General features: G+C 38.5%; 1 protein-coding gene across 1 annotated transcript in view; it reads left to right on the forward strand.

Moving 5' to 3' along the window:
* Window positions 1–13,780, forward strand: part of FUS12 (proteasome family protein) — a 33,614-nt gene that overhangs the window by 722 nt on the left and 19,112 nt on the right. The window contains exons 2-3 of the mRNA XM_088954676.1: window positions 155–247; window positions 2,397–2,475. Coding sequence (XP_088810802.1) covers window positions 155–247; window positions 2,397–2,475 — 172 coding nt within the window. The remainder of the gene's footprint in view (window positions 1–154; window positions 248–2,396; window positions 2,476–13,780) is intronic.

Genomic DNA, 13,780 nt, shown 5'->3' on the forward strand with positions numbered 1-13,780 from the left:
TGTTTCATTCGTTTTTTTTTTGGTTAAATTTGAATTCATACCCTATTCAACTGTAGAATGACTCCATGAATTTATTTGGCATGCTTATTTGCTCTGTTCTACGATTTTGTTGCATAGAAATTTGTTTAGAACTTCGATTTTGTTACTTGTACAGATGCGGATATGGAAGATTATGGATTTGAGTACTCGGACGAGGAGCCAGAAGAGCAGGATGTTGACATCGAGAATCAATATTACAATTCCAAAGGTACTTATTGTGGTTTTACACTTCCGTCATCATTTAATAGTATTGCATGCTTATTTTTGCTTTCGATTGAGTAACTTATCTTTTTCCGATATGTCCTGACTATTGATTTATCTTTTCTTTATCAAGTTACCTAAAATGACTATTTTCTGATCAAACCAAATTGAACGTGCAAGGTCCCTAGGAATAAACTACTTCATTTTACTTATCAAAAAAAAAAAAAAACACTACATTTTGGAAGGTCAAGTTAGCAAAAGCTACAACCTTAGTCAGTGACTCAGTGTTTCCTAATGCCTTTCCTTAAGTAGTGATAGTCGAAGTGGTCTGAGGAGTTATAATGTCTCATTTGCTTAGGCAGTCATGATTTGTGAAACCTAAGAATCAATACTGCTGATCTATATCCCGTCATTTATTTTACTCTTTCTTTTCTATACTTCCTGACGTGTTACCAAAATAAATGATATAAGAAAGGCAGAAACTGTAACAACATTTTGCCCCAAAGAAAAGAAGAAAAAACAAAAGAATTCATGTATTCATATAAACTTTTCTATATATCCTGCATGGTAATAAATTAATGATATAGAAGGCACAGTTGTCAAGGCGCTAGTGATATGGGAGCAACTAGGTACCTAGGTCCCCAATGGATTCCTTTTTTAAGTAAATAACTTAAATTCTGGGTATTTCCTAAGGATTTACAACAACCAACAATCATTTTTTCACTAATAATTATCAATGGTTTTCATCAAATAAGTACAGACTTCATAACAAAACATAGAAAAGCAACATATTCATGAAAAGGAAAAGAACAAAGAAAAGAAAGTCCGAAACATGGAGCTGAGCCCTTGTTTTTGTCTCATGAAAAGAAGTAGAAGAGAATTTTGTTACAAAAAGAAACGGGGAAAAACTTAGAAAATAAAAAGAAGGCATGATACCCTGTTTTTGTCCTAGAAAAAGAAAAAAAGAAGGGGGCAGAAGATGAAAACATACCTTGGTTGCTCTTGTGTTTTGATTGGATAAAATCTTCAGGTCCTTCCTTGTCTCTTGGTTCAAAATTTGAGGTGTCAATGTGTTCAAGACAATGTTGAATTTGTGTGTTGATCAAACCATAAAAAATAAGAAAATGACAAAAGCTAGCATATGAATTATGAAAACAACTAGGTGGTTAATCATATCAAATTCTGGCTTGATAAATGGTGTGCGAACCTTGCTTTGAGTGAGAGGTTCCCCTCTCCTTTTGAAATTGCTCAGGTCAAGATGCTGTGGTTGAAGACTGCTTTGACTCTGTTAATGGTGAGATAATTTGGGGTCCTTTTAGAAGAAATCTCAATGATTGGGAAATTGGTCCACTTACTAAGCTATTGAGTTTCATTCAAAGTATCAAGCCAACCCTTCTACAACTACCTTGTGTCTAGAGAGAACGGAGGTTTCCCTTGGGCTTTAATCTGAAAATCCCCTGCACCCTCGAAAATTTCCTTCTTGGTTTGGACTGCTTCTCTTGATAAATGCCTAACTTCAGATTGGCTTCTCAGAAGGGGGATGCATCTTCCTAGTATGTTGTGCCCTTTTTGCAAAGTAATCCCTGAATCCTCTAATCACATCTTCATCCACTGTAGTTTTCCTCATCAGTTATGGGGAATGGCTTGGTCTTGCTTTGGTGTTTGTTCTTGCCTGCCTGAATTAGTCCTTCAGCTTCTGCAAGGGTGGACTTTCAAGGGTTTGAATGTAAGGGGCAAGCTGCTTTGGAGGATTTTTCCAACTGCTATCTTGTAGGCTCTTTGAAAGGAAAGGAATTGCCGAGTTTTTGACAAAAAAATGTTCTGATGTAGCTTTAGTTAAGAACAAAGTATAGGCTTTCTGTTTTCTTGGTTAAGTGTACAAAGGGATTTCAGTGGTGTCCAGATTTTATCTTTTTTTTTGCAAGCTGGACCTTTTTTTCGCTGATTTCTCAGGCCTTTTTGTATATTCCCATGTACAGACTCTCATTGTACATGAGATGATGTTTTTGGTTTTCTTTCTTTTGCAATATAAAACGTTACCTTCTTCACGAAAAAAAAAAAGAGAAATTGTGGAGTTGAAACAATTAGCAAATTAAAAATCAAATAAAATTTTGTTTTATTTTCATTTTTTTTACATTTATAATTTTGATCTGCAGGTTTGGTTGAAACTGATCCTGAAGGGGCACTTGCTGGTTTTGCTGAAGTTGTTCGCATGGAACCAGAGAAGGCAGAGTGGTAAGTATTTTAGGATACCAAATGTGATTCAAAATGAGGTGAATGGTTCAAAAGACTAAGAACTACTGCAACTTGCTGCTGGTTTCCTCACCTTAGCCTTTTGTTTTGCAAGTTCATTCTGCTTTTTAGTCTTGAATTGATGCTTGGTACTGAGTACTGAATGTAAAATTGATGAATGAATTGTGGAGAGGATGAAACATTGAATACCAGAAATCCCTCCCTCTCTCTCTCTCTCTCCCTTCCCTCCCTCTGTCCCTTTCTTTGTGTCTCTTGCTCCCTCCTCCTCCTCCCATTCTGTCACATGTTTGCAAAGACATATTTTGAACTTTTGTTGCTTTGGAACTTGTAACAGTTTCAGTCAGTGTGTTGAATACTGAGCTAGGACCAGACAATTAAATTGTTTCATTATTCAAACAATTTCTCTGATGATTGAGCATGCTACATTGTAAATTCCCAGTCCTGGCAGATATCCAATCTGGTTCAGGATTCACAACATTGCCTATAATTCTAACTCTTAATTACTGATTAAAAAAATTTAAACTCATTTCTTCATCATATCTATCAAACAAATGAGTTATTGTTTCATCTAGAATACACAAGTATATCAGCTTCACCTAGTTATATGCATATTTATGAGTTCTTGATCTCTGAAGCATTTGTACAAAGCAAAATGCTAATTCCATGTGTATGTGGCATATTGGAACACCTGTTGCTAACTTGATATTTGACTTTTCAACCCCAAATTTAGAATTTGTACACAATTTGTTTGATGATTGAGCATGAGTTGGTGCATGGGGCTAGAATTTTTTTTTTTGTCTAGAAACTAACATGTAACACCCTGATGTAGGAAATGTTTTAGGATGCTTACGTTTTTTCTTTGGAGTTGGGCCTTAAAGCTATTTTTTATGGAATTGGTTTAAGGGGATTTTAAGATAAGTTTGAGTGTCTTTTGATACTTTTAGATTTATTTTGGGAAGAAATCTTTATTTGTTCTATATCCTTTTCTTTTACAAGCAGAGCCGTTTGTTCAATGGTCACATCTCTGCCTCTGGTCTCTTGAATGACACCTCATGAAATTCACCAACAGTCCAAAATTTTGAAAGAATCCAGTCATATGCATTCCTCCACTAGTTCCAGTTGTTCTTAAGTTGGTTGCATTGGTTGTTTCTTTCTTCTTCTTTGTTTGCTGAATTGGCCCAGTTTTCTGGGGAAATTATACCGAAGGGATCTACTTCTTCCATCTTTGTCTTCTTCCTTCATCAAGAACAGAGAACCTGTATACCAATCTACAAAATTCTCGCTGACTTGATTTGTCATTGTCCCTTGTGGTTGCTTTTTATTGGGTACCAAAGCAAGGCTTCAGTTCTGACAGACAGTATCCTTGTTGAGGGCACTTTCTGAATGTTCCATTTCTCTTCTGCTGGAACCCCAAGATGGATGACAAATTGGACCTGATTAGGCACAAAGCCAACACTTGAGCCAGAGTTTTACTCCTTGCTTCTTGAAATTGTATTTTTACCTTTGGACTGGTCCACCTTTTAGAATATAAAAAATTCCGTGTCAGGTTTTGGTTATCTTGGTTGATCCATCACTTTTGATTGATATACAGGTAGATGATATAGGTTATCCTTGCTTGACTCACCATCTTTCATATGGTAATGCTCCCCCTTTCTTCTCCTTCCCGGATGATTCATGCCCAGTGGTACTTAGAACTTGTGAATCAGCAGCTGATGCCCCTTGTTCCAGATCTGTCTTTTGATGCTGCGAATGGTTACCATTTGTCTGACATGAGCCAAGAGTCCTTCCTTGCATGTCTGGGAACCAGGATGCGATGCATTTGTGCTATGGATGCTGCTATGTGAAGTACATATTGGGATATTTCTTCAGTCTTTTCCATATGGATCTCTTGGAACCAAGATTTGCAAGAGAGATATTTGCTAGTTGGCTTACATTAAGAGGAAATACAAAGGCAAAATTTACTTGGAGCTGTGTTCCTTTTGCTATTTGCTGGTAGATATGGAAGGAGAGAAATAGAAGGATTTTTGATGACTCCTTAAAATTGAAGGAATCAAGTTTTAATCATTTGATTTATCAAAAAAAGGTTGTAATTCTTTGTGGAAAATGAATCATGGAATGGATCCTAATCTTACCAGAATTTGAAGAGGTCTCAAAGAAATCTCTAGGGAATGGATGTTGGTCTTTACTAGAATTAGAATCAATGGGCTGATCCATTGTAATATTCTTTTTTTTTAATGATTTCTGATGTCTTTTTGCTGTCATGTTTCTATCTTTTGGATGTTGAAGTTGGCGTTCTCTTATCACCTCTATGACGTATTGTTCTTTATCAATAAAATTTTCTTTTTTTATTATCAAGAATAGGACTAGTTTGACAATGTGTGTGAGGGAAGGGGTGACCATGGATGATATGAGATTCACTCCGGTGACCCGATGGAAAAAGAAGATCAGAGTTGATATTAAGGCATTTGTGTTGGAGGAAGTTAGGACCAGGAGAGGTGCAGTTTTGAAGATGAATGAGTTGAGGAAGGTAATGATACTGTTGAGAGGTAAAGCTACATTGTGGTTTCAAGGTTTCTTGGAAGGTGCTATCCACTTGGAGAAACAAGTGAACTGTTAGTATCTATCTATGAGGGAGATGAAACATATTTTGTAGCAGTGAGAACAAAAACAAAGGCTCTTTTGCTGCAGTTGTTGAATACTTTGGTGAGGGTAAAAGAAGATTGATCTGTTTTTCGGAAGGGAAGCATGCCACAGAATGGGGACTAATTTCTGAGTTGTGGTGGAAGAGTAGAAGGTTGTGAGGAGAAGATGCTGGTTGAGGATGAGCAGAAAAAATTGGAGAAGATTCAAGGTAGGAATACAGCTAAAGCTTTTACTGGATCACTGGTGCCAAAGATATTGTTGGAAGGGGAAAAAGGGGATTGGAAACAACATTTGCTGCTGACAGCAAAGAAGGGAGGGCTTGACTAGAAAACGATCTTTAGAGCAAGTGGTGGATCTGCTAAAAATCAGAGCAACTGCTATTTTGATGCTGTTTGACGAGGGCAACGCTATTTTGGATGTTGGAAACAGACAGATTAAGTTTTCAACAGTTGAGATACATGAGGGAGTGGTGATGGTGTTGAACGCTGGAGCCCTTGATATAACAAAAAATTGCTTGGCAATGGGGTAATCTCATTGAAACTGTTTGGTCTCCTGTTTAATCTCTAGAGGGCCTCTATCTTTAAGAAGGTTGCATAGGCTGTAGGGGGGGTTTTGGAGGTCTTCAACCTTGTCGATTTTCATGCTACAAAGATTAGAGCCTAAAGTGATGTTGTGAGAGGAAGATGAGAGGGAGAAGATTGAGCTGAGGTGGTAGGTAGACCTGTTCATGGGTTGGGTAGCCCCATGGGCTGGCTTGGATTGGCTCGTTCATGGTCTGACTTGGACAAGATTAAGCCTGGCTTTTTTTTTTCTTGCTGGGCTCAGGCTTTTTGAAAAATGCCCATGCTTGAGCCTAGGCCCAACCTGATAATATTTTATAAAATAAAAATATTACTTATGTTATTCTTTATTCCTTTTCTCTCTCTCTTTTTTAAGTTATAGTGAGATATCTTTGCATTTTTGAGTTTTGAGGTAATTTAATATAAATAAATCAGTTTTACTGTTGAAAGAAATAAAAAAAATCTTATTGCCCAACTTCTTGGATGAGCTTCGGACTCGAGCTCGGGCTTCAGGCTTTATACGAGGGCTGGGCTCGAGCTCGGGCTTGGACCTGAACATGTTTTACTTAGCCCGACTTGTGAACAGTTCTAGTGGCAGGTTGGGCATGTGTGAGGAAAATTTACATAGTCCTAGAGGTCATGTGGAGGAGAAAGTAGCCAAAGTGTTAGAGAAGATGAAGGGTATTTTTTTCTTGGAATAAGCAATTTATTCATAAAATTTCATATTCTCTTAACCGGGGGGGTTGAAGCAACTAATGTTTTAAAAGCACAAGGGCCAATTTGTGCCTGAGGCGAAAGGTGAGGTGTGTGCCTTTTTGAAGCAAGGCATAAAAATACAAACAAATGCTAAAAAATAAAAAAAGTCAAAAAGTTAAAAAAAGCCAAAAATTTAAAAAATGCAAAAAAATCTTCTTAAAAGGCAATTAAAGTTATAAAGTCATTATTTTTTTATGTGAGAAACAAGAATTTAAGACCATAACATGGATTTGTTCGGGCTCGCCTTGAGGGGTGTGGTCGAGGGCTCTACCATTAGGTTCAAAAAAAGCAAAAAATGCAGAATTTTAAGAAGGCGCATGCCTACGCTGAGGCTGAGGCGCATCAGGCATGCACCTTTTGAAAGGGGTACACCTAGGACCTGGGCGAGGTGCATACCCTAACATGTGCCTCACCCGTGTGCCTAGGGGTGTTAATTGGATTGGATTTGGTCGTCCGATCTGGTCCAGTGTAGTCCATTACAAATGGACCAGGTTCAATCCAATCCAATGAATATTTTGGACAATTTTAGACTGGTCCAATTTAATGTTTGGATTGTCCAATCTGTTCAAATTCGTTTTAATTTAGATTGGTTTCAACCTAAACCCGGTCCATTGACACCTATATTCTTATCTTATATAAATGGACTAGATACCGGATTGGTCCAATCTAATATGTCTTGTTGGTCCATCCAATCCATCCAAATTGATTTTGGATTGAACGGGGTCCAATCCAAAACTGGTCCATTGAAACCCTTAGGCATGCCTTTTAAATCACTAAAACCAACTAAGTTAGGAGTTAATCAAAAGAAGATTGGCCTAGCATAACATGGTGCATGACCTCTCTTAATAATAAAGCGGTGATAGACCAAAAGTTGAGTCTATGGTCGTCTTCTTTGAGTAACCCTAAGAGCAAAGCCTGTTCCTCGCATTGTAGCTAGGCTAAGATTGTGCTCAATGGCAGCTGTAGCTAGAGCCTAGTACCCCTTCATAAGAGAGATCCAATCCACGTTATTCAATGCCTTTGTAAGAACAAGATGAAAAGAAAGGTGATTGATTACTAAGATGTGATGGATTCTGATTATTTGGATGATAGTAATGCAGAGGAGTTGAGTATTGAACTGTGGACTTAATTGGGAAAGAGACAGTTGAAGAAGAGGACATTATAAATACCAGTATTCTTTTGTCAAAAGAGATCAGGGATACATGTGATCAAGCTACTCAATCAAAAGAACCCTCATTGGGCAGCAATGAAGTGGGGTTTGGAAGTAAGACCATGGAGGCATGGAGTTGGAAGTGTTCGTTGGGCAATTGCATAAGAAGGAAACACGACCATATTTAGGACAAAGGTAGGGTGTACATGAGGTGAAAGATAGGAAGATATAGCCGCAAAGTGAAAGCACACCAACTAAAGAGAAGCAACAAAATGCTTTGAGCTTGATATATGTTATTAATCTCGTGGAGTCTCCTAATGAAAAAGTTTAAAATGAAATCAAGCTCATTATCTTGAGGACTGGAGCATCCTGCATGTTCCATTCTTGCGCCTCTTCACAATCCCTTGGTTTAGGCCGAAGGTAATTCTTTTTCTGATGTTTTGGATAGTAATCTTTGCTTCCTTGTTCAGTTGTTGAAAAGCCCCAATGAACAAGTTGTTGTCCAATGAGGCTGGAGAGGTTGTCTTACTTTAGTCTGCCCCTTTAGGTGTTTGGAACTCTATTTGGGCAGAGCTGTTAGCTGCAATACAAGGAATACATCTTGCAAAAGAAATGGGTGTGGAGCAGCTTCTGGTTGAAGGGGATTAAGATAGTGGTAGACTGGTTAAATAATCTGGAGGATGTCACATGGGACTACAAAAATGAGTTAAAGAAATTCAAATGACTGACGAGGAATATGTCTGTAACAGTACAGTGGGTTGGGAGATCAGTAAATGCATTTGCTGATTTCTTGGCAAAACAAGGGACAAATAGGGAAACACTATTCTGGGTGCAACTGTAACTTTTGGTTTAACCTTTATGTACTCTTTGATGTAGTTTTTGTGTTTTCTTTTTGGAGAGGCGGCACCTCGCTCCTCTCGAAGGGATTTTCATGTAACTAATCTTTGATTTAATGGAATATGATTCTTTATTTATATAAAAAAAAACAAGTTGTTGTCCAATGAAGTCGATTAGTGTGTTGAAAGAGAAGGCTTGTGGAGGGAGGGGGGAGGGTTTGGTGATTGGGGAGGAGGGAGAAGAAATATGGTAGTTGATTATGTCCACCCTAGAGCAGCTGAAAAAAAAGGAGTGGGAGAGTTCACAAAGTTAAGAAATGGGGAAACGCGTGTGAAGCAAAGTGAAGGAGATCAAGAGGAGCAAAAGAAAGATACAGGGAAAGATGAGATCAAAACAACAACTGAATTTGTTGAAAAGTTGGGTGCCGAGATTAATTCTTCCCAACCTTAAAAAATGTACTCCTAGTGAATTTGAGAGATTGATCTCTAACATTGAGGGAGACTTAGAATTCCGTAGAAGGGGAGAGAGGAGAAGAGACAATAACATTGAGATTAAGTAGTATTGGGGCTTCAACAAGAATTGAAAAATAAAGTGGGCTCGATTGTGCAAGAGTTGGGTAGTTCTAGAAAAAGGAAGATCATTAAGGAAAAGTTAAGGAAGGAGAATCCTGATACCTTGAAAAAACCAAGCTGGGGGAAATAGATCAAGGATGGATTTGGAGTGTGTGGACTGTGGAGGGCTCAGGGTATTAGTTGGGCAATGACACCCTCTTGGGGTAACTTTGGAGGTATTCTGACTGTGTGGAACAATGAAGTTTTGGATTGTAAAACTTTACCAAATAGTCGGGTTTGGATCCGTCACCCTAAGGGCCTTTTCTCTTGTGCTTCATTTTTTTTTTTGTGTTTGACTTCTTTCTCTCTGGCCTTTCCTTCTGAAGAGGTTTGATCCAAACTTATCCCACCCAAGGTTGGAGCTCTTTGTTGGGAAGTCTAAACACATTGGACAATCTACAAAAAAGATCTTTCCTTTGTATTTCCCCAAGTTGGTGTATTCTTTGCAAAGTTAATAGTGAGAGCTGTTACCATTTGCTAAACTCCTACCTTGTTGTTGCAGGCTTTTGGGAAATGTTATTTATTCAATTTGGTTGCAGGTGGATTATGCTTTTGCGGGTCAGTAGCTTATTTGACCCTGCAACCTTCAGATGGCCTAAGAGAAGGGGTAGAATCCTGTGGAGATGTGCTAGGGCTGCTATGGTCTGGACAATCTGGGAGGAGAGAAATGCTAAAATCTTTAATGTTAAGGAAATGAATGAGGAGGCTATTTGGGATTGCATTGTAAGTAGGGCTATACACTGGGCCAAAACCTTGGATCTATTTTCCCATTTCTCCTCTGATGATATCTGGTGGAATTGAGCAGCCGTAGTGAAAAGTTTAGAAATTACGATAAGGCCTTTCTCAGTTTGGGTACCTCTTGAAGAAGGATTCATAAAGCTCAACTTTGATGCTAGGAGCCTTGGTAATCCAAGGTCCTCAGGAATAGGGGGTGTATTCAGGAATGTAGAAGGCCAAATAATTGCGTTATTTTCAGGTCTTGTTGGAGCGGGGGACTCTATCCATGTTGAGTTTCAAGCAGTTTTGCAGGAAGCGCAGATTGCCAGAGAGCTGAAATGTAGGGGGAGTTCTGGCATCAAGGGTCAATGGGATTGCCCTTGGTGCCTAGTTTAATGACATTAAATTTATAAGAAAGACTGGCAAACAATCTTAGACAAAGAATAACAACAAGTATGAGGAGATTCAATGACTTTGTCAATGATTGTGGGTTGAAGGAGATTCCTGTATTTTAGTGTCTGTTCACCTGGTCTAACATGCAAATTAAGGCTATGTTTTCTAGGCTGGATAAATTTCTTTTCTCACCATATTGGATGGAAGAGTGAGAGGTGGCCCTTACCTGGACTCACCTCTGATCATTGGGTCTTTACCCTTCCCAACAAGGAACAGGTGGTGATGGCCTCACCCCCATCAGATTTGAAAACATGTGGCTATCTCACCCTGGTTTTTGTCAAAATGTAAAGGAGTGGTGGGAAGGTTGTCAAGTCACATCCAAATTGAAAAGGTTGAAATTTCATAGGAAGCTGAGACTAGTGTGGGGGCAAAAATAAAGGAATGGAATAGGGTTCATTTTCAGAGAATAGAGGAAAAGAAGTTGAGACTGATTGAGCAAATTGAACAAGATGCAAAGTTGACCCTAGGTGAGTTGAAGAAGGTAGACATACTAGATGGCAGTTCAGGAAACAGTTAGAAGGTGTTTTATTTTAGGAGGAGATTTAACAGAGGCAAAAGTCTAGGCATAGATGGATAAAGGAGGGGGGTGAAAAAACACATTTTTTTTTTCATGAAATGGCAAATTGCAGGGGGAAGAACCGAGGAAGAATCATATATTTTCCTTGGAAATAGACGTGGTATTGAATGATTAATTATTGAAGGCGACTCCAAAATAGTTGTAGAATGACTAAAGAAGGGAGAAGGAGTATCTTGGCATCTAAGGAATGTTCTTAGGTGTTTCAAATGGTTCTCTAGGGGCATGTTTATTCAGGTCAATTGGGTTAGAAGATCTGCCAATAGTCTGGCAGATGGTCTAGCTAAGCAAGGGGTTCAAAGACAGTATGTTCTGGGCTCAATGGTAATATGTTTGGGGGCTTTAGACACTTGGTGTCATATGCATTTTCCACATTGTCTTGTTTCTCTATTTTCTTTTAAAATTAATAAATTTCTTTTATGAGTTGTTGATAAAAAAAAGACGTTGCGGTTATTAAGCAATGAGAGGGGATTGAGAAGGCTTTTGTGGAGCATTTCAAATCTATTTATAAAAGGCCCGTTGGAAGGGTTGAATTGGCCTAGGTTGAGTGATGATTTGGAGGAGCTATTAAAATACAGATTTGAGCTTGGTTGAAACAAAGGAGACAATATTTCATTTGAATAGATCAAAATCTCTAGGGCCAGATGGTTTTATAATGGCATTTTAGTAGGACTGTTCGGACTTTGGATCCTTAGAAAATGATATTGTGGATTTTTTTTTTGTGAATTTTTTGAGTGGTAAATAATAAATCTTGGTCTAAATGCAACATTCTTCGCTTTGTTTCCTAAAGTGACTAGAGCCAATCATCCTAAGGATTTTAGGCTGATAAGTTTGATTACTAGCCTCTATGAGAACATTGCCAATGTTTTATTCTTGAGGCTTAGGAAAGTTCTACCTTCCATTACCATTCAAAATCAGGGAGCTTTTGTTCAGGGAAGGAAGATCACAAATCAAATCCTTACTGCAAATGAATGTGTGTAAGATTTTAAGAGTTGTGGGAGAAAATGAGTACTTTATAAACTAGACATTGGGAAAGCCTATGACTTGGTGGATTGGGAATTTCTTTTGGAAGTATTGCATCCTTGTTGCTTTGGGGAGAGATGGTGTAAGTGGATCAGAGGGTGTACTCAGACTTGTCATTACTCCATTTTTTTGACCGGCAATAAAGATTGATTCATTAATTAAAAATATATGGAATTAAGTATAGTCTGATGACCCAGATGTCATCCCCAAAAACTATAACCAAAGATACAAAGAGGCCCTATATAGATGATTAGATGCTGCCTTGCAGCCCCTTGCTTGGCTAAAGTATTTTTGCTAACCCATTTGCACTCCTTCTGATCCACCTAAAATCTTCATTTATATCCTTTGTTAATCTTTCCACTTCCATGAAGATATGTTTGAGGGTCCATTTGATTTGTTTGTTACATCTTGCCCAAGATATAACAAATTTTGAATCCCCTTCTACTTCCACTTGACGAAAAATCAATTGCTTTGCCAACTGGAGTCCCTGCAGTAATGCCGGTAACTCTGCCTTTGTTGAGTTTGTAATGCCAATTGACCCTGAATATGGAGCCAATCTTACATACCGCATTTCTGCCACTCCCATGTTGCTCATAGAGCTTCCATCAAAATTGGTAAGTGGGTTGGTTTTATACTTTTTTCCTTGCTATTTGAGGGCTCAGGCAGGGAGGGCCTCTTTTACCTTTGCTCTTCACCCTCATTGCGGATGAATTTAATAGATTGATCTTGAGGGCAGATAGGTTACAGTTAATTTAGGGTTTAAGGTGGGGAGAGAGTGGTAATTACATACTTGCAGTTAGTAGACAATATTATCTTATTCTGTGAAGGGGGTGAAGATAAATGGATTAGGAAATTGGAGTTTACAATGCAAGTGTTTGAACAAATCTCAAATTTGAAGATACATTTTGGAAAGAATTGCAGTGTTGGGATTCAGAAGAAAGAGTGATAGGGTATCTTAGGTTGTGTAGTTTTCTCTTGGCCATTGAAATATCTAGGACTACCCCTTGGCGTGGACACTATGGTCCATAGTTTCTGGAATCAGGTGATAAGGGAGGTTTTCCCAAAGATTGGCTATGCGGAAGAGAGGGTATATTTCACTAGGGGGAGGTAGAATAACTTTTTTTAGGTCTACTTTGGAAAACCTTCTGGTGTACTATCTTTTGGTGTTTAGGATTCCTCAAAGAACAACAAATAAAATCGAGAAAATAATGAGGGACTTTTTGTGAGAATGGGGAGAGGAGAGGGGAAGAAAGATCATTTGATAAAGTAGGAGGCAGTATGTAAAAGTAAACTTTAGGGTCATCTGGGCATTGGAAATATAAAGTTAAGGAACTTTGCACTCTTGGGGAAGTGGTTGTGGAGATTGCTGGCAACCACAACACTCTTTGGCATAAGGTGGTGATTAGCATTTATAGGCAATTGGACAATGGTTGAGATGCTAGGGACTGGGGTCATTGCTAGCAAGGTTCTAAACATCGATATGCCCGATATGTCGGTAGGGGCGTATTGTGCAGTATCAGTACTTTTTTTTACTTTTTTTTTCAACTTTTTTTTTCCAAATCCGGTTCAGGGGGCCAGTTTAAGGTTCCTCCACTCCCTGAACCGGTCAAAACCCTGATAAACCCTTTGTAGGGGCGTATCAGAGTGCTTCTGATACAATACGTATCGGTCGATACGTGTCGATTTTTTGAACCTTGATTGCTAGATGTACAAGGAGATCCCCTTGGAAGGCCTTTAATGCAATTCTTCCTCATTTTCTTCCTTTTATCAGATGTGCTATTTGCTTGGGCTATATAGTTAAATGTGTTAAAACATGCCTGGGTGTGTCCAACCCCTTTGAATGATCAGTTCCCTTCCGTCTTTGCTTTATCTTCCTTCAAGGGGGAGTGTGTTTCAAAATTTTCTATCCCCGCAAATTCAAATAATGGCTTTGATTAGGATTTGGGCCTTAGAAGGGGTCTAA

Source organism: Nelumbo lutea, chromosome 7 (assembly GCF_056320005.1).
Source record: "Nelumbo lutea isolate HS-2025 chromosome 7, American lotus-T2T, whole genome shotgun sequence".
In the NCBI taxonomy this organism is placed as follows: Eukaryota; Viridiplantae; Streptophyta; class Magnoliopsida; order Proteales; family Nelumbonaceae; genus Nelumbo; species Nelumbo lutea.